At 40.8% G+C, this 20102-nt stretch overlaps 2 protein-coding genes across 2 annotated transcripts; both read left to right on the forward strand.

The window, feature by feature from the left end:
* Nucleotides 1-1110: 1110 nt before the first annotated feature.
* Nucleotides 1111-17861, forward strand: sh3rf2 (SH3 domain containing ring finger 2). The gene is made up of 11 exons (XM_035668904.1): nt 1111-1343; nt 1666-2113; nt 4543-4839; nt 5947-6042; nt 7148-7540; nt 14166-14287; nt 14457-14627; nt 14865-15139; nt 15228-15532; nt 15661-15965; nt 16092-17861. Exons 1-11 carry the CDS (start codon nt 1309-1311, stop codon nt 16270-16272), a joined length of 2628 nt encoding a protein of 875 aa, XP_035524797.1. The 5' UTR covers nt 1111-1308; the 3' UTR covers nt 16273-17861.
* A 12-nt stretch (nt 17862-17873) lies between these two features.
* Nucleotides 17874-20039, forward strand: LOC118334021 (arylsulfatase B-like). The gene is made up of 2 exons (XM_035669836.1): nt 17874-19691; nt 19795-20039. Exons 1-2 carry the CDS (start codon nt 19481-19483, stop codon nt 20037-20039), a joined length of 456 nt encoding a protein of 151 aa, XP_035525729.1. The 5' UTR covers nt 17874-19480.
* Nucleotides 20040-20102: the final 63 nt, after the last annotated feature.

The raw sequence follows: 20102 nt of genomic DNA on the forward strand, positions 1-20102 counted from the left end.
CCATCTCTCACAAATGGGAGCACTAAGTCATCAAGAAGTTCAGTTTCAATCCAAAAGCCTATTATGCAGACATGAACTCAAATCAAGCCCTATTTAGTCTCCCCTTTAATCTGTAAGAGCCATTAAACTGAGAGGCTTGAGAGGAAGGGCCTGTATCAACTTTGATATGAACATGTAAATAAGTCATGGCCAGTCTCTCTCTCTCTCTCTCTCTCTCTCTCTCTCTCTATGTTGCTCTCACTCTCTCTGTAAAAGCCATGCACATTTTTAGAATTCCCTGAGATCTGCTGACGTGAAGAAAGAGATGAAAGATTCATGCTTGTTTAAAAAATTCAAACAGATGTCCTGAACTTTCGCTACACAGCCAATACGGATAAATTATTTAGTCTCCCATGCCAGAAAGGGAATTTGGGAGTTTGGACAGCGCAACTGAAATCTAAACAACAATAAAGCAAAAGGATGAAACCAGTGATTCTGACTTGTACACCATCGTTATCTTCTCCACAATAACTGCGACTGCTTTGTGTGTCCCACAAAGGAATATATCGACATTTTCTCACAAATGTTCAACAAGAGTGATGGAGGATGATGGCTGTCTCGTAGAGTTCAGGTTTTCATTTGATTTGATTTTCCTCAGCTCTTTCCAATAGCACTGATGTGGTGACACTTGAAGCTGCAGAGCTGGTCAGTGAATGCACCAGCAGAGGGAGACCATGTCACATGACAGTGCTGTAAACACTGCTCTGCGTTTATTTCCTACACATTTAAATAAAAAAAGTGGGGCTACTCACAGAACTATTGTAGAAATAAGGAGGTATAAATATCCCTACACCATTATTATACTGCAGAATTTACACAATTTAAGTATTTATTTAATATAAAACAGCCATTAAAAAAGTTTTTTATTTATCTATATATAAGTCCAACAATAATGAACTGTTGTCTTGAAATGTGTAACATTTTTATAATTATTTTACCTTTGTATATAATTTATTTTGCATCACATTGTTGCATTTCCCTGTCATTAAAGATAATGTTGTAAATCTAAGAGCTGATCAACTGTTAAGGGTTAAACTCTGAACTGAAATCCGATACAGTTCCTGATGAATAAGCCAGGTTGTGGCTAAGACCTTGTTACCAGTTTGTTTTCAGCCTAACCTCCACAGGTGGATTTCATGTCGTCATAAAGTTTAGCGCGAGGTGGTCTGTGACACTGAATGTCTTTCCACGCGCCGTCCTGTCAGGTATTCAGCGCACTGCGTCATGGCGACAGCGGCGAGAAAGTTACGCATTTCCTAACCGGAGTTGATGGACTCTCCCTCCGGCAGCCAACACTTAAATGTGTAAGTATTTAATGTTTCTGTACGCGGTGTTTTTGAGACTAATGCGGGAATATGTCGTCTTCTGCGAATATCTCATATTGCTGTCTTACCTGTTCCGCCAGGTGAGCTGACATGACACCTGTAAGCAGACAGTGTGTAACGTTTACTACAAAGCGTCTTACCCAAAGAGTCCACCTTGTCAAACTGTTTGAAGTTGCCGTACCATATTTGAGTTTTGTTAGCAGTTACACAACAGAGGAAGACTTTGGTCATTAATGTTGTAACTCTTTAATTGTGGAATTTAACCTCATTAAGTCAGCTTCTCCTTCCTCTCCCCTCTCAGTATGGTGGATTACAGTGTTTCACGTGTACCAGAAGCCCTGCTCCCGAAGAGAGGGGGCCCTTTTAAAATGGAGGAGCTGGCTCTGATGGCCTTGCTGGAGTGTCCTCTGTGTTTCCAGCAGCTGGATGTGTCAGCCAAGGTCTTGCCCTGCCAGCACACTTTCTGTATGTCCTGCCTGCAGAAGCACGAGGCAGCCCAGTCCCAGCTGCTCTGCCCTGAGTGTCGCGCTCCTGTCCCGGCCAGGACGGTGGAGGAGCTTCCTGTGAACCTCCTGCTCGTGCGGCTCCTGGAGGGGCTCCAGGGCTCACCGGGGCCCAGCAGGGACAGGCAGACAGCCCGCTATTCAGTGCCCTTGGCCAGGGGCAGCTTGACAGTCAGGGAGGGTAAGCAGCAGCAGCAGCAGCAGCAGCAGGAGAGTCACCCCAGAGAGAAGCAAGGGCACAATGAGGTCAGTGCACGACCCCGGCCTAAACCCATCTAGAAGTAGCAATATGACCTAGAACAACTTCCTCTCCAGTCTTGCAAGTGAATACATGAGTTTTACAGTCTTTTGATGGCCATAACCTACATATTGTTTCAAAGCCACACAACACACTACACTGTGCAACCCAAAGGGTTTTCTCTCTTACAACAAAGACTGGTTTGTTGGCTCAGTGGTTACTGATTTTCCAAAACCCAACATTTTCAGATTTTGAATGCATTTGTTGCCATTGGTTATAATTTTTTTTCAGCCTCTTCGGGGTGCGCAATATGGAGACTAACCTCTTTATACAGTCAATTTAAATCAGCATTTATATATACTGTGATAAAGGATGTAAACCAGCAGAATAAATATCAAACAAATCCAAGAATTGTGTCACATTGAGGCAAAAATCATACAGAAATCCAGTGTTGCCATAAAGCACTCCTGTTCATTGATTTCTAACATTGCCCACACTGGCCTATAATGCACCCACACACATTAAAGGGAGAGCTACAGTAGAAACAACAAAGGTATGACAATAAGGTGGAGCCCACCGTGGCCAGATTCTCACTGCTAAATCTTACACACTTGTCCTAGTAAAGTGGGATTTTTCGCAGAAGATACAGAAGAGATGAGATCTCCTCAAACCTGTCCTAATGGTGTCTGCCATTACACTACAGCAGCGTTTAAGACAGCTGGTGCTTCTCACATCACGGAGAACAAAGGAGCCCCCGATACGTCTTCTCCCTCTCCTCAGACACGACTCGAGTGGGGAGAGCTCTGTTGTAACTTTAAAGACGTACTATACAGGGCAGTAATTGTAGGAATATTAAAGCTCTGCGAAAAAGTTTTGCAGAAGATGAGTATCTCAAACTAAGACAGGAAGGGTGGGTCAGATGCATTGACAGTATTTGATCATTAAGTTGACTTGATGGGGAAATAAGTGTTACAAACAAAGATCCAAATATTAAAGAGCCAGTGTTCATCTAGCAGTGTTACTCGTTTCACCCTCCCTTTCCAACCACGAAGGAGAAACTATAGCAGCTGTGAAAATCACTCAAAATGTGAAAGGCCGTATCTCCAGCCAGTGTTACTGTGACTGTACCAACATCTCTCTCCCTCTGTAGATAAACATTTTAGTTGACTAATGAGGGACAGGACTCAAACAAGTGACCAAAAGAAACCAAATAGTTACATCTGTATCATAGGGGCTCACAGAATTACAGCTTGTGACTTATTGGAGTAATGAAGTTTATTTAATACCTTAAACTGAATCAGAATTACTGGTATATTATTGTTGAAAACCTTCTCTGATAGAACAAAAACGTGTGTATCATTATGAACTGAGGCTCTGAGGTACTTTCTATGAATTCTCAAGTTAGGACTCGTTCTATTTATTTAGTTTCGGTCTTATTTTATGAAGTCACCAGATTCAAATCTGACTGAAATCTGAGAACATTAAACTCAATCAAACTTTATTTGTACAGCACTTTTCTTACAGGTTCGTGCAGTCCAAAGACAAGCCAATAATCATTGGTGTGTTGACCAAAATAAAAACTAAATAAAACTAGTTTAACCACAATTTCAACTTCTTTTGAAATGAGCATTTACTAATCTAATTTCAGATAAACTGTCTCAATCAAAGAGGGGAAACAAGGTGGGTAAAAAATAGTTTACTCAGTTCTGTATTTACCACTTTAATCCTTATCATAAGGGTTATTCTCCGAGGTGGTGAGGAACGCAGAGACCTGCCTTCACTATAGTCCCGTGTATAAACTGTTCAGAGCATCAAAGAGTTTAGTTGTGATCCTTAGCGTAAGTTCAGCCAGAGTTCAAAAAGCTCCAAACACCAAGTTCATGAGACTGAGTTTGTGATCATCCTGCTGTTTAAACATCAGATATACATATATATGTATGTGTATGAATATATTATACGTTTTTTGGCAGAATATTAAAAAAAAATTTGTGTGTCATGTCAACTGAAAGAGCGTTACTGAAAAAAAGCTTGAGTCAATACTTGATAACATCATTAACGGGAAAAAGGATGTGTAAGTTTTAACACATCTGCATATCTAGATAAGAACATCATGCATCTATGTCTGTTCAGCACAAAATCTGCAAAACAAGCATGCAACGTTTTGTCACCCCGCACTCTTCTTAACAAATGTTTAAGATGTGTCTGGATCATTTTACAGAGGTTGTCTCATCATTGCAAAGTACCTGGTTCACATGTTGTTCACACAGTTAAATGAATGGACAAAATATGTAGGGTTGTGTTTTAGTGCAGCCCAGAGGGTCTGTACGCCCCCAACATCTTTAAACACATTGATTTCACCCTCTTCAGAAATGTATATAATCATGAAAAATAAATTCACCATACAGTAGCTGATATGTGACTTCCGTCTGCTCTTCAGTTTTTTCTCAGAGCTCCGGTGCGTTACCAACGAGGTGACCCATCAGGGGAGCTGGTGCCCACGCCTGGAAACGATATCACCCCGAAACACAAAGTGGATGAGGACTGGCACCACGGAAACACCGGTGACAGTAGCGGTGCGCCTGCTACAGCCAGCACACTGCAGGCCGCCAGCCAGATGCCTCAGCTGCAGCCCCTCCAGCAGTCCCAGCCTCCACCTCTCTGCAGGGCGCTGTTCGACTTTAATCCCAAAGAGATGAATCTGGAAGACAATAAATATTGTCTCAGCTTCCTCAAGGTCTGACTCTCAAACTACTGACTTAACACAGCAGGAAAACTTATAACACTTGATTTTTGTAAAATATTTGCAGGGGTTCCTACTCTTTAATGAATGCATAAAGACAATTATTACACTTAACCGTAACACTCAGGGAATAATGAAACATTAACCTAAAGGGAGAAAAGGCAAAGCTGCTATTTGACCTTAATTAGAGTAGAGTAGAGTCTTTTGTTTAGACCATCATCCACTTTATCTTAAGATGAGATGCATCTGACTGCGACTAACAAACCCCTGCTAAACAATTACTGGGGAAACCCTGATTGGGACATTTAGTGATGCTGTTAGTGCTGAAATATCAAGTGATGAATCATTTCAGTCATGTACTGAGAAAAACTAAATATTCAATGCATGCAACTATTGATTATTTTCAGTATCGATTATTTTCACCATTGTTTGGCCTACATAAGATGTGAAACTGGAACCAGTAAAAGAAACTGCATTTTCAAAACATTGATTTTCTGTCAATCTGATATTTGACGTATTTATTAGATTAGATATTAGCTTAAATATTTAACCCATTCAGTATCACTCCGATGTGGCGTTCTTGGACATGAACTTATAGTAGTCTATGTACAGCACAGGAAGTTCCCAATAGTACAAATACATAATGGTCATTTCTTTTTCTTATTTCCATTGCTTTGAGAGAGTTGTGAGCTGGAGGCTCAGACCTCTGCTCCAGTGGCTGTTACTTACCCTGAAGGATTTCTGAGGCCGTTACGTAAGGGCCTCAGTACTTGCTCTCCATTAAAGCACACTTGCGCTCGCCTTTTTTTCTCCCTGCTCTGTTTTAATGCAGATGGTCAAATGGTTTTTAGAGCGAGGCCGGCCGCAGAAAGGACTGGGCCTGCAGACACAAAAGGAGTTGATGTCACATGCTGCAGGAGAAACTCAGGGCTCGGAGAATTTCTGAGCTGAGTGCTCAGTCTCCAGGGCGACCACACTCTGTTAAAAGGCACCTGGCACGGTCCTCTGTGTTTATTCCAGCGGCTTATCTGCGTCTCACCTTTCCTATACTTTCTTTAAGTTCAGTTCTCTCTGTGTGACTTACTTATTTCGGGTTTACAGGGAGACATCCTTACTGTCATCAAACGTGTGGATGAACACTGGATCGAAGCCAAGCTAGGGGAGAAAGTTGGAGTTTGCCCTCTGCAGTTTACAGAGGTGAGTTCCTTCTTAGCTCACTCTTTTTTTTTCTCCCTTCCTTCATTGTTTGAATGTGGGTTGTGGCCTTTTCAGCGTGATCAAGGTTGACACCTGCCGTTTGGCACTTTGGTCTGATGGTGTAGCTCCTGCAATGAATTGAACCATAGATGTCGTCGCTGGATGTCATTAATTCCAGGTCACTGCCAGGGCGCTACCTTGATTTTCATTCAAATCTTTGATTCATCCGTAAATGTCACTCCTGTGCTGCAAAGGGCTGAGGCAGAGAGCTAATCTGTGAAGCCCTGCTGTGTCTGCAGCTGCTCATTAGTGTGTGACTATGTGGCTTACTCAGGTTTGTAGAACTTGTTTAGCTAGCTGACTGTCATTTGTTATCTTCTGTACTTTCTGCCTCTAGGAATTAACTTCACCCATGCCGGGGACATTTGTATTTGTCCCTACAGTGGGGTTAATGTGGTGCCTCATTCACTTCTTGTTTACTCCCCTCACTTGTCATCTGTTTTGCTATAGTTTATCCTCATATTTTGTTATTAGTCCTCTCCGCCTCTTACGCCTCCTTCCGTCTCCTGTCCACCCGTGTCTCCTCCCGAAGCCCCGCCTCGGCGGAGCTCTTCATCTTTTTCTACCTCTCCGCTCTATTCTTCAATCCTCCTCTTTTCTCGTCTCCCCTCTCCTTTCTGAGCCTGCCTCTCCTTGTGTCGTGCAGCCAGGCGTGAAGACACAGTAATGCTTTCTCTGCTTGGGTGGCATAACAGCACATCACTGTGGGGAGTGAAAGCATTAACCCTGCCATGTCTGTCTGTCTGCCTGCCCGTCTGTGCAGCTCCTCTCTCAGCACCATCCAACCCTTGCTGGCTTATTGGCTGGTACTTATGCTCTTGCCTGCCTGTCTGTCCAACAAGTTGTAGGGGTGAGTGGAGTAGTGAGAAGTGGGTGTATTTAGACAGCCGTTTCGCTGATCAGCAGGAGCAGAGGTTGAAAGGCGCTAGTAGCAGGTAGGAGCGAGTTGGAGAGGATTTTGTTGACTGAGGTTTGACTATTCTGTGTGTTAGGATTTATCCCGATTTCCACTGTGATTTCTCTTTTATGTTTTCATCTCTTTTAGCCAAACTCAGTGGCTGCCAAACTGCTAGAGGGAAAGAATCGGAAGGGGAGTGACTCAGCAGAATTTCACCATCGGACTGGGAGTGGGAGCAAAGACAAGGCCACTGACGTATCCAATAGGACCACCCATTACGGAGTCCCTCAAGTCCCAGCAAAGACACCCATCTTCAATGCGTTGCACCTCTCCAACCAGCAGAAACAGCCCGCAGCCAGTAGCATCAACTTCCATCAGACTACCAAAGGAGAGACGACCAACATCAGCACCTTTAAACGTCAGGCTCTGTCTCACTGCCTCTCTGTGCCTCCTGCCACCCGGGGCCTCTCTCACTCCTCCAGAGTGAACTCTCAGCGAATTAGACGCCACTCTGACACCACACACAGACACCTGTTACAGGTGAGTCATGCGCCAACAGATCGGCCTTTATGCATGCTAAACTGATGTGATGAAGTTATTCCTCTTCCTCACAATCTTTGAGCTGAACTGTGTGTTGGCTCTCTTTTGATTGCAGTGATTTGTTTTAAAAGAAAACGTGGTTAATGTGAGATAATCGTTTTTTTTATTGAGTCACTGAGGGATCAAGTTGTCCTCAGGGGTACAGGGAGGGAACCATGACACTTAGCTTAAGGAATGAATGAGTGAGAGGCATCGCCCATATTTTGGCTGCTAAGTGGCTCTCATTAAGACAACGCAGATGTGGGAAAGCGTTAGATATAAAAGGAGTGAGGAGTGGAGGTGACCTGATCGAAACTTTGAAAGGTCTTTAATCAAGAGTCCTGGGCCGTAAGCCAAGGGTTTCCCCTCTGAGATGAACAGCAGTCTAACAGAGTGCGTGTCCCTTTCCTTTGTTCAGTGCAGATAAATATATAGTTGTGTAACTGTTTTATCCCTGGAAGGCAACACTGTGTTGCAAGTGTTTATGGCCCAATTTAATAACAATGCAACTGTAAAACCGAGCTCAAATCTACTCTTATGATGCCATCTAAACTAACAAGAGTGTGTGAGGCAAAGCTCCTAACAGTTTTCTGTTTTTCAATAAATTCTTGAGGCTCTTTCAGGGCTGCCTATGAATTAAAACTGATTATAGTTTTGGAACATTTGGGTCAAGCTATCAGGATGCATTGCTAACCCACTGTTCTCATGTGACCAACATGATATCTGCTGCATATTTTATACATCCTGTATCACATGGCAGAACGATGGAGGAGGATGATCATCTGCATGAGACAATTTTGGATTATTTTGGGGTATTTAATTTCATTTTTAAGATATGTTTAGATGACCATCAGAAAGCAACATAAGAACATGCTAAAAGAATATTAACTTACTTAGGTCTGTTCACATGAGCTTGAAGCTTTAGATGGATACATTTCATATACAAAATTGTATGTATACAGCTGGATACACTGCCATTCATTTACATAAAAGAAATGTAGCCAGCTAGTGCCTAAGTACAGTGCCAACATAAAAGCTTGCACGGTTTAATAATATAACCTGCTGCCAAGTGCCCTGCCCACTGAGATAATGATTTCCTTTGATTCACTTCAAATTTCACTCCTCTACATTGCAATTATACACGTCAGAGCATAAAAATGCATGTTAAAGAAAAACCAGGAGAGGAAGGGAGGAGACTTAAGACTTGAGAACAAGATAAAAAAGCAGGAAATGGAAGAGATAAGAAAATAAGAGGAAAAGGTGAGAGGAAATACAGGGGGGAAAAAAACATGGCGTATAGCTGGGAAGAGAAAGAAAACAAATAGTGTGAGCTGCAAAAAGGCAAAACACAAGACGTAGGAAGAAGGAGGAGGAAAAATGAGAGATAGATTTAGAGAGTAGGAGGCTTGGAGAGTCCCTCAGTGTGTCTGCTTATCTCTCTCATGCTGATGATGATGAGTCACTGGTGAAGTTGGTTACATAACAGACCCCTCTCTCCCCTGCCTTCAAACTCCTTCCTCTTCACTAAGCAGGTAACACTCACTTTCACATCAGTGGGCCAGTAATAGCAGACAAGCCACGCACTTCCCTTTTTAAAGGAGCGGAGGGCTCTGTCCCTAAAGCCGAGAGCGAGCTCCCCACTGACCGCGCCAGCATGTGTGCTATTCTTAGTGCTGCATCCCATCAGCTCTCACCTCTAGCTCCACTGTTTCACAGAGAGATGCAGCTTCCCACCAACTGTGGATGAAATAATGCATATTAGTGTGAATATTGGCATGGTTATGTAAGAGAGGATGGAAAAGAGCCAAAAACACCTTCAGATGCAACATAGAAAAGATCAGTTCCATATCACACTTTACTGGTAAACAAAAATATGTAATATATATAGATACCCTCAAGTATTTGTACTTTCTACTTAGTAGTTTTTTCAGGTATCTGTACTTAACTTCAGTTTGTATTTTTCTGACAACTTTCCACTTTTACTTTCCCCTACATTTTTACACATAAATATCTGTACTTCCTACTTCAGTTTTAATGCATTTGAAGGTAAGTGTTGATTATGATTATTATGTTTTTGCATTATTGCACACCTTCCCAACATCAAGCCTAGACATGCATGTACCGGTTCATGACAAAAACGCTGAAAACAAAAGACAAAACAGAAGAGAGAGGGAGACGTTTTAAGTTTTAGTTATGCACAGAAACAGCTGGTCGAAATGTCCTTTAGAGAAACTAGGAAATACTTTACTGTTTTTTCTTACTTTTACTTGAGTAAAGAAGTTGAATCTTCTACTTTTACTGGAGTATATTTTACACAAGTATCTGTACTTCTACTTCAGTAAAAAATGTGTGTACTTTAGTTATCTCTGGTTACCCTTAAAGCCTGTGAATTGACTGTATTCATGCTGAAATGATTAGCTGATCACCAACAAATTATTTAGCAGTAGACCTGAGACCTACTGGTGACGTAGGGCAGCAGCAGCAGATCTCCATTGTAGTTCGGTGCCTGAAAATGGACAGCTTGAAAAGTCACAATGATCACAGTAATCTGGAGTTAAATGTGAATTTGATGGTGAGTCAGTGTAGAGAATCAAAGGGGTGACACACATGGGAGGAGGCTCTGGTCAAAGGCTTAGCAGCACTTGTAAGTGGCTGGATGTTTTGCTGAGGCAGGCGAAGAGGGTGTGAGAGTAGTTGAGATTGAATTAAATAAAAGCCTAAATTAATTGTTTTATAGTTATTTTCAATTTTCTTTAGTTCGAGATTGTCAAATTTGTGGATTTTCAGCTTTTCAAGACGTTACCTTGGACTTTGGAAGTGGTCCACACAGTTTTCACTTTTATTTCTGACATTTATATGGAACAAATGAATAATTAAGAAAATAAAATATGCAAATGAATCAATAATGAAATAATCCTTTGTTGCAGCTCAGCCATAAAAGCTCTATTTAAACATTTAAAGCCTCATTGTCCACCTACACTGGTGTTTTTCACTTATGTTGCCTGATTAGACCTCCTGAAGCCTACGTGTGTGGGCATGTCCCGACTATGCTTGATGGACATTATTTCCTGTTAAAACAGATTCTGATCCCAAATAAATTGTCCATCTATTTATTAAGCTTTTATACACCCAAGTGTTGTTAGAAATGCAGTATGTCTGTGATGATGACTTGACAGCGTTAATGTGTAAACCTCAACTTGTTTTGCATAACAAAATTATGTAAAGAGAAAAAGAAATTTAAAACCAATTAATAGTCAAAACATCTTCACAACTGCACACATGTACAGGGAGAGGAGAAAGAAGGAATACTCAAGCTTCCTTTATTGATATGTTGGGTGCAAGTAGACAATCATGGCCTGACATCCGTCTGTATAGATGTTTTCACATGTTGCTCGTTACCAAAGGTTTTGTGCTGCCTCACAAACTTGTTTTATTGTATCCTGAATATTTAGAATGAATTTATTCAGCTTCTCATGAAAGAAACCACACATTGTATTCTGTTGAAGCATACAAAAACAAAATACCACAGTGAGTCAGGACATAAATCTAATTATTCATTGTGTGGCTGATGATCTATGCAAGCCTGGCTCATCTCAAACAAGTCGAACGTTACTACATGATAGACTTTGGCGACACCAGTAAATCCCAGCTTATCTCCACCCAACTTCAACCCGGCTAAAGGTTTAAATGAAAACACCTGTGTGGGTGTGCAGTGCCTTGATGTTATTGATTAATTCTGGCACATTTTAACTTTATCTTCATCTTACAGGGACAGTATTCACTATCTATGTGTCCAAAACCACATTTTACTAACTTTTCTCACAGTTTGGTCATGTGTTATGTTTACAGGGGAAATGTTATGTTTAAAATAGATTGCTAAAGAACCTAGTTACTGGTTGATGCATTAAAAGGCTCAATTCAGTTCGCATGATTAAAGCTATGGAGACTCGTGTTCAAGATTTTTTTTATATATATAAACTGTTCGAACTAAATAAAAATGACTTGCAACATACTCTTTTGTTGTGAAAATTCAATTATAATGAGCAGAATTTATATTTGATTCACAATAATATCATCATATAATATATTTTATCAGTATTTATTTATTTCATATTGTCTCTCAACACTTTGAGCCTCCATACAAAACAGTCTTCTTTGATTAACTGAGGCGAAAGATTCTCGTTGGCATAAAAAAAGTGGACGTTAATATTCTGTTAATTGGTTTATTTATGGCAGGAGGGATTCTCGCTGCTGGAGTATGTCGACCACTTAAGACTTTATTCACTACATGACCAATAGTGGAAATCCTCTTTCTGTGTAAATATAGCAACTGCTGGGTCGATGCACCTGGACATTGCGTGACTGCAACGTAAGTGAAGCAGGCTCTTTGTATCTGATAAAACACAAACCAAGAATAGAAAAGGACACAGAGTAATGAAAATAACTAAATAATTTAATACATGAAAAAGGTAGTTTTTGGGCTTTTTTTTCTTGTTGCATCATACAACATTTTTAATCCCGTAGTCATGGCTGCTTTTAGCGTAAATGTCATGTGAGTGTATCATAAAAGACACAAAACTCTATAGACAAAAAAACTATAGATGACGGTGATGCTCATCCATCCACTCTCCTATGTTATGGAATCTCTTCAGGATTTTATTTTCTAACGTCATCTGGCTTTACTTCTGCCTCACAGCACTGCCTTTCACAAGAAAGACTTGTATCAGTGGCTGCCTCCTAATTATGGCTTCTTTTGTGTTTCTCTGAGGTACAGTGTAAATGCATTGCAGCTTAATGGTGGGAGAGCTGTAGGATTTAGGCTGTATAGAGGGAACCCCAGGCCAGCAGGCCAACATGAATGCTTTAGTTGAGTGGTAGGGCTGTAAATAGCAGCAATGCTCTGTAGACGTCACTGCAGAGATAATAAGCACCAGGAAAGTTATTTTTACCCCTCTGTAATGATAACAATAAGAAAACATTATGTGTGGGATTTGTTTGGTTGGAGGAGAAAATAAAAAGTGTAATTAAGATCTCACTAAAAGGTGCTCTTAAGTAAGGTAATTAAGTAATTAACACTGTCGTTAATGGTTGTGAGACACACCTCAGTATCACTCCCTGCTAGACGCCGTCTGTGTTGGGCCTGACTCATATCCTGCTGACTACAAGCCTGTCAGTTTCTCAGCTCTCAGATTGAAAAAGAGAAGCTTGGATCTATGAAGATAAAATGCAAAAGAAGTGTACCAGGCCATTATATATTGTACCTGTGTGTTACATACATATGTTACATACGTTAAGATATATGCATCCTTGTTTCTGTGTTGATAGATGTGGAGTTAAGACTTGAGCACTTAAAAGTCATCTAACGTACAGGCGGGTGACAAAATAAAGGAAATCCCTAAAAAAATGAACAGACATTTTTTCATACATCAGGCGCTGCTGATTCATTTGATGACTAAGAAAATGATGTAAATGATATGCTGTGGTTTTTGCAGTCATCATATGTCAACCTAATTGCACACATACAGGAGATTTTGGAGCATCAACTTTGGTGATCCTGACTTTCATCATGTGCCATCATCTGGTCAAATACTTTGTTTTATGACCAAATACCTACAATACTAATGTTCCCATCAGTAATATGGGCTAATGTTAACATGTTAACACACTAAAGACAGTAAAAATGATAACCATTATACCCTTTAAACCTGTGGTTCTCAACCTGCGGTCCAGGGGGTCCCCACAAAAATGGGTAAAATTTTAATTTCACTTTATTGATCAGCTAAAAATTAGACCAATGAAGAATGGCAGTTCTTTTCATATATCTCCCAATCTACAGTATAGACAATTTTGGAATAAGTCAATCTTTTTAGACAGGGGAGACTAATACTTATCAAATACAGATCCATGGCTGGATGTGTATCAATATGAGGGTCCTTTACACCAAAAAGGTAGCACACTAGCATGCTGTGATGTCATTGTAAGCATGTTAGCCTGGCAAAATTAGCATTTAGCTCCAAGTATGGCTGTGCCTAATTATTCAATTCATTTAAATTAAAAATATATTCAAAATAATAATTTTGAGGCAAGCAAATTTGTGAACAGTTGTACACATAGACAATACATTTACACACATAACAAAATCTAAAAATGCAAATATATTCATGTTAGAGTTGAAAAACACAAGTATGAATGGCAGTGGTCAGTCCATATCTAATCATTAATATCTAACACCACAAAGGCTTCATGTCAGCAGTGTCAAAAAATGTCGAGTTAAAACACTTTTGATAAAAGAGGAATTAGAATATTATCTGATCTACTTCAAAGGAGTTTGCATAGGCAGTACAGACGCTGCTGAGCCTTTTTCACAATGACATCTGTATTTTCAATAAATCTCAATCTGTCACCAAACACAGTTCCCAAGTATTTGGAAGTCTGGACAGTTTCAACACTTACGCCATGAATGATTGTTGGTGGACAAAGCGGCTAGCGTGGCTTTAGACTCTTGTTTTCATTTTGTTTTTCTGAATAATGTGCTACCGTTTGCATTCCCTATGACGATGATACCTTTGAATCCATCCCTTTACAGAGTGAGAAGAAGATGAGCAGTGAGACTCCACCCACCATCTCTATGGCCCTGGTGAACCCCCAAATGTCCTCTGCCTCTGCAGATGGCAAAAACTCCTCCACGCAACAGCTCTCCATCAGTGTGTGAGTCACTGTTTTAAACATGAAATTATGATAATGTCGGGTCACAGGTGCAAGATATGGATAGAAAAAGAAACGAGACGCACTCAAAAACCCATAAAAAAATACATTATAATCTGGATATATATATTGTAGAAAGTGTGGTAAGTAACATAGACAAAACCCTCCTCAGGTGTGCCGTCCTGTACTCCTACAAACCACGACGACCAGAGGAGCTGGAACTGAGGAAAGGAGAGATGGTGGGAGTGTACGGAAAGTTCAAAGAAGGCTGGCTGCGTGGGTTATCGCTCAGAACGGGCAAAGTGGGCATTCTGCCCAGCAACTACATCTCGCCTGTGCTCAGGTGAGAGGCTGTGATCCCTGACTGCATAAAGTGGGAGCTAAATGACATTTGGATTCAGACAGTAATTTTGTGTGGGCAGGACGACATGTCATCATGCACACATTTAAATGATTCATGAAACAGAAATATGACATTGAGGCTGGTGCTTGGCTCAAATAATCTTTTAGTACAGTATAACAAGTGATATACAGTAGGTACTCTCAGCTTGCACTAAAGTGTCTCATTGCTTCACTGCAGAACCTCGGCCAGGCTCCTGGAGACCAAAGCAGCTAATGCGTCCTCGCAGTACAACACAGTAACAGGAAAGAAACCCACAGCTGCCAAGAATCCTGCTGTGGTCCTTGCTCTTGATAGGGTAAACTCTGATGGAACGATATACTCAACAGGACAGGTCCCATCTGTGCCAAATGGAGCACAGCATGCAATGTCATCCACTGGCACTGGAAAACATTCCCTCTATGGGAGTGCACAAGGTTGGGACGCTGTGAGACGCATCTTTAACCCTCATAGAGGTGAGAACCACGTCTATCTTCTAACTGCTTGAGTAAATTGAGAGATGTTTCCAAGTTGTAAAAGATTGTCTTTTAAATGTTTTTTCAGGCTCAAACCATTTCTCCCATACGTCCAATATGAACGTCCCGTCCAACTCACAGCATTTTGCACAAGTTCAGGCGTCCGGCTACTCACCTGCCCTGCAGAGGAAGAAGAACTTCAGCATCCTGTCCAACTCTGGCAGACCACTAGGCTGGATGACTGAGCCAGCAGCGCCCTCTGCTGCTGCAATATTTAAGGACAGGGACTTCACTGCCTCACATGAGGCAACATTTCAGCATGACAGACATCCTTCCAATGGGCCTCACTCGATTCTAGTCAGACCAGACTCACACAAGAACAGTACAGACAAGGTAATGTAATACTGATGATGTCTTGCGAGACATGAGTTTGTTGTTGTTGTTGTTGTTAAGTTCTCTGTAAACCATTCTTGTGATCACTGTTCTGCATGTGCCTTACAGTAAATATTTTACTCTCCTAGCCGGCAAAATCAGTACGGTTCCTTACAGATGAAGACTCCCCTCCTCCAAGACCTCGGACCTCCTCCTGGTCGTCAGGAAATCAGGTTCCCTCCAACTGCCGCCCTGGCCCCCCTCCGTTGGAAGTGTGGGCCCCATCGCTCACCCTGGGAAGAGACGGACCAGGGATCATTCTCAAAGAAGGAAAAGTTCCTATTCTCAGGAAAGGCCTTGAAACAGCCATCTCAGATCTAAACTCTAACCCGCAGAAACCGATACCATCACAGCCGTCTCTCTCAGCCGTCTCGGCTCAGTTCAGCCCCAGCAGGTACGTTGGATTTCAGCTTATACTGAAACCTTGATTATCAGACAGACAGGGTAGATTTGAAACTATTGTATTGATTTGACAGACTGGAAAACAAACCTCTGGCATCTTTTACTCTCTTTTTTTCAGACACAGAGTGACCACAACGCATTTAGCCCAGACGGACTCAGAGCTCAGTCTGCTTCAAGGAGAGCTTGTCCTCGTCCACAGACCTCGACCTGATGGACGAGTTCTGGTTACTCAGGAGAGTAGTGGGCAGACAGGTTTATTCCACTGCAGTGTTCTTCAAGCCCTTGAGAGGCTTAGCTGACTGTGTAGTACTGTTGTAGAAATGTATATTTCTATATTCCATGTGTTCAAACTGCCAAATGACTTGACTGACCTGCTGAACAAGATGCGTGCCAAAGTACGAAGGTTAATACTGCCAAATGACAATCCTATGAAGGAGGTGTTTATTTTCATCCTGAGTGCATATGAGAGAATGGTTACATTTTCCAGAGATATATTATGTGTCCTTTAACGTATGTGCATGTTTGTTACACATGTACTATTATAAGATTTTGCACAAAAACCCGTCTAATGACTGTTCCTTGTTTAATACCCATGTTACACGCATTGGTTAGTGCCTTTGTCAAAACCCACAAAGAAAACAAACTATATTTAAATATATTTAGAGAAATTATGAGGTAAAATATCTGTACTGCTTTATGTGGTAATAAACTATACTTCCAGAACATCTTTGGTGTCTAACTTTGTAAACTATAATCCTTTAACAGTGGTGGAAGAAGCATTCTGATCCTTTACAGAAGTACAGAGGTATTATCAGCAAAAATTAAACTTTAAGTATCAAAACTAAAAGTACTCATTATGCAGAAAAATGGTCCCTGTCAGTGTTTGCTATTGTATATGAAAATTTTGGATTAATATCACTAATGCATTAATATGTATGTGGCATTTTACTGCTGTAGTTTTTAAGGTTGTGCTCATTTTAACTACTTTTTATACAGATGGGCAGATTAATCTGCAGCAATGCATCATATTCTGTAAAACCGTCATATGTTTGTAGTGCTGGTCAAAATCTAGTTTAAAAACCATCAGTATTTTTAGTACTGTGCACGCAGAGTAGGCCCTATATGCCAAATTAAAGGTCCAGTGTGTATGATTTAGTGGCATTTAGTAGTAGCAGATTGCAACTTAGTCTTCACCCTCCTATGCCAAGCACGATGGAGAAACTACGGTGGCTGCATAACGTACAAAAAAGTGTGAAGGTTTCTATCTAGTATTGGGTTTTCTTCATTCTAAAAACATGGTGGACTCCATGGAGGGTGACCCGTGATGTTTGTAAATAAAAACGTCTCATTCTAACGCAGCAAAAACATAACGACTCTTATTTTCAGGTGATTATACACTAATGAAAACATATTCCATTTCTGCCATTAGATTCTCCTAAATGTTACACACTGCACCTTTAACGTGTGTGTAATCAAACACGGTCAACTTGGGGTCATTGAAGATTCCAGCATGGCACTGTCATGCACAATGTACAGTGACTTATGTTTCACTGTGGCCTCTATGCAGGTTAATCCAGTCATAGTGTATGGACATGTAATGGAGTTTTAGACTTTCTGAACTTTTATTTATTGCAATGAAGTGAATCACCTACACTAAGTGCTTTAGACATTCCACCTATGCTTAATAGTATAATTGTGTATAGATATAATATAATATACGATCAGAATTATGCTATTTAATACAGCGGAGTATTCGTATTAAACAGCATAATTCTGTTAGCTCTCATTCTTGTGATCAGCTTGCCTCGTTGCCACTCGTGTGATTATGTTGACTGTGTTTGAGTGGAATTGTTTTGTTAGCATTGCAGCTAACTAGTAGACTAGACTTAGGTGTGTTTGTTTTTTCCCCTACTCGAAGTACTGTTGTCTGTTTAAACTGTGATCTGTCTGTGTGATCTCCTCAGGAACTGGGCCAGGGTTTAGATTTAAAACTGACTCTGTTTGCACACCCGTAGCTTGTTTTTATGTTAGTGGTTTGAAGAGAGGGTTTTTGTTTCATGCTTTTGTTTTAGCTGTTAGTCAATAATCTCATTTTTAGAGATCTCCTTTTGTTATACTGTTTTCAATTTGTTTACGCAGCACCCACTTGCCCGTTTCTGTTGGTTGATTATTTCTTTTGTTAAACTCTCTGTATTAATAAATAACTTTAATTTACCAAAACCATCTGGTTTATGTTGCTTCCCTTTCCCCTTCCGGGCTGGGTCGTAACATAAATGGGGGCTCGTCCGGGATGATCCGTTAAAGGATTGATCCCATATCTAAAAGTAGTTTTTAAAGTTTTTTTTAAACTGACAATGTTCCTTTTATCTAGGTCCATGGTAAATGCTCATATTTAAAACAACCAATATAAACATCCCACAATTATATTGACATCAATGCAGTCAGTTACATCATCACAGTCGGTCCCATGACCTGTTGAAGTTATCCATATCATCATTGATTCTAGCTCTATGTGTTCATATGATACAGCCTCCAACATTAATTCCATCTGTATTTTTCCAAACCCTGAGCTACAAGTTGTTTGTTAACTCAGAGTTTACTTGACTGTGGGCAGCTGGTTAATTAGGCACCATGTCTGAGGCGTAAAGATGAGTTGGTCCAAATTGCCAATCACTTCAGGATTCCGTTTTCTAAACAGATACTCAAAAGAGACCTTAAAAACTTAATTGTTGGTGATCTGGTGGAACAGGGAGTTATTGTGTTGCCAGCGGAAGATGAGCTCACTGTGCTTGCTGCTGGCGCCCTAACTGAAGCTGGGGGTAGCCAAAACCTTGAGGCCCAAGCAGCCTCCGGGGTGGAAGGCGAGGTAGGTGGACGGGTAATAAAAACCCCGTACACGCTGCCCCGCTATGATCCATCCCCTGCCAGTACTGGCTCCAGAGACTTTATTTACTTCTACTTAAACTCCACTAGAGGTAAATATTCCCCACTACAAATTAGGATGCATTATTATGGATAAAGATACATTAATCTGTATAAAAAAAGCTGTTTTTAGACATACTTTTTATTCTATTTTCATTATAAATGAAATAATGTTGTCAAATAAAATTTAGTGGTGTAAAAAGTACAATATTGGTTATATACTGTAGTGAAATAGAAGTATTAAGTAGTAATGAAAGATTTTGGATGCAGAACTTTTACTTTATTACTTCTGTTATTGTTATAGATTATGCTCACATATGTTGTATATAAGGATTTGAAGAGGAGCATGTTCATAAAGACTACAGATCATTTGAAAAGCAGAGCATGACTTTTGGGTTTATACACTTTTCCGAGTGTAGAAGAACTTTCCAGGGAAATAAAATCTAATTTGGACGCTGGTGGAAAGTAGACGTTTATTTTGAAACTTCACTTTGCATCACTGTCACCACAGAGGCTTCTGTTTCCCCTTTTGTTTTTTACTCTTTGTGTCATTTTCAACACAATGTGTGTTTATTTCCTCATGATATGTGTTTGTTTTGTCCTCCTCAGATCCACACAGGCATGCAGCACCAGATCATCTGGCCCTGTCAGCCCTACTGTGTGCCTCTGGATGAGAAAATGCTGCCTCAGCTGATGAAGGAGGCCGGTTACGCCACGCACATGGTGGGCAAGTGGCACCTGGGCATGTACAAGAAGGACTGCCTGCCCACACGCCGAGGCTTTGACACGTACTTAGGTATGTTTCATTAAAAAGAAATGTAACTGTGCTGCTGTATTCTAGGATTTCCTAACATTTGGATGAATTCCTGTCTTCTGACTCTGCGTACTGTCTGCTCCAGGCTACCTGACAGGCAGCGAAGATTATTTTACTCATGTCCGCTGCTCTCCCATCGCTGCTCTGAACCTGACTCGCTGTGCGTTGGACCTGCGGGAAGGAGAGGAGGTTGCCACCGCGTACAAAGGAGTCTATTCCACTGAGCTGCTCAGCCAGAGGGCCACCAGCATCATTCGAAAACACAACTCTAGCAAGGTGAGGAGAAAAACCTGGTTCTCTTTTTGTATTTTTTATATTATTTGGGGCTAAAGAGTTACAATACAGCAATGCAAACAGGATAAAAAATATATACAGCAGTGCAATTTAAAGGAA

This window comes from Morone saxatilis, unplaced genomic scaffold, assembly GCF_004916995.1.
Source record: "Morone saxatilis isolate NCDOM2014 unplaced genomic scaffold, NCSU_SB_2.0 Contig22, whole genome shotgun sequence".
Classification (NCBI taxonomy): Eukaryota; Metazoa; Chordata; class Actinopteri; family Moronidae; genus Morone; species Morone saxatilis.

What these genes read in the sequence shown, in the direction of transcription:
- LOC118334021 (XM_035669836.1), top strand. Translation starts at nt 19,481, where the DNA reads ATGTGTTTGTTTTGTCCTCCTCAGATCCACACAGGCATGCAGCACCAG. An exon ending in AGGCTTTGACACGTACTTAG is followed by an intron (nt 19,692 to 19,794) that starts GTATGTTTCATT and finishes TGTCTGCTCCAG; the next exon opens with GCTACCTGACAGGCAGCGAA.
- sh3rf2 (XM_035668904.1), top strand. Translation starts at nt 1,309, where the DNA reads ATGGACTCTCCCTCCGGCAGCCAACACTTAAATGT. An exon ending in CAACAGCTCTCCATCAGTGT is followed by an intron (nt 14,288 to 14,456) that starts GTGAGTCACTGT and finishes AACCCTCCTCAG; the next exon opens with GTGTGCCGTCCTGTACTCCT. An exon ending in TACATCTCGCCTGTGCTCAG is followed by an intron (nt 14,628 to 14,864) that starts GTGAGAGGCTGT and finishes GCTTCACTGCAG; the next exon opens with AACCTCGGCCAGGCTCCTGG.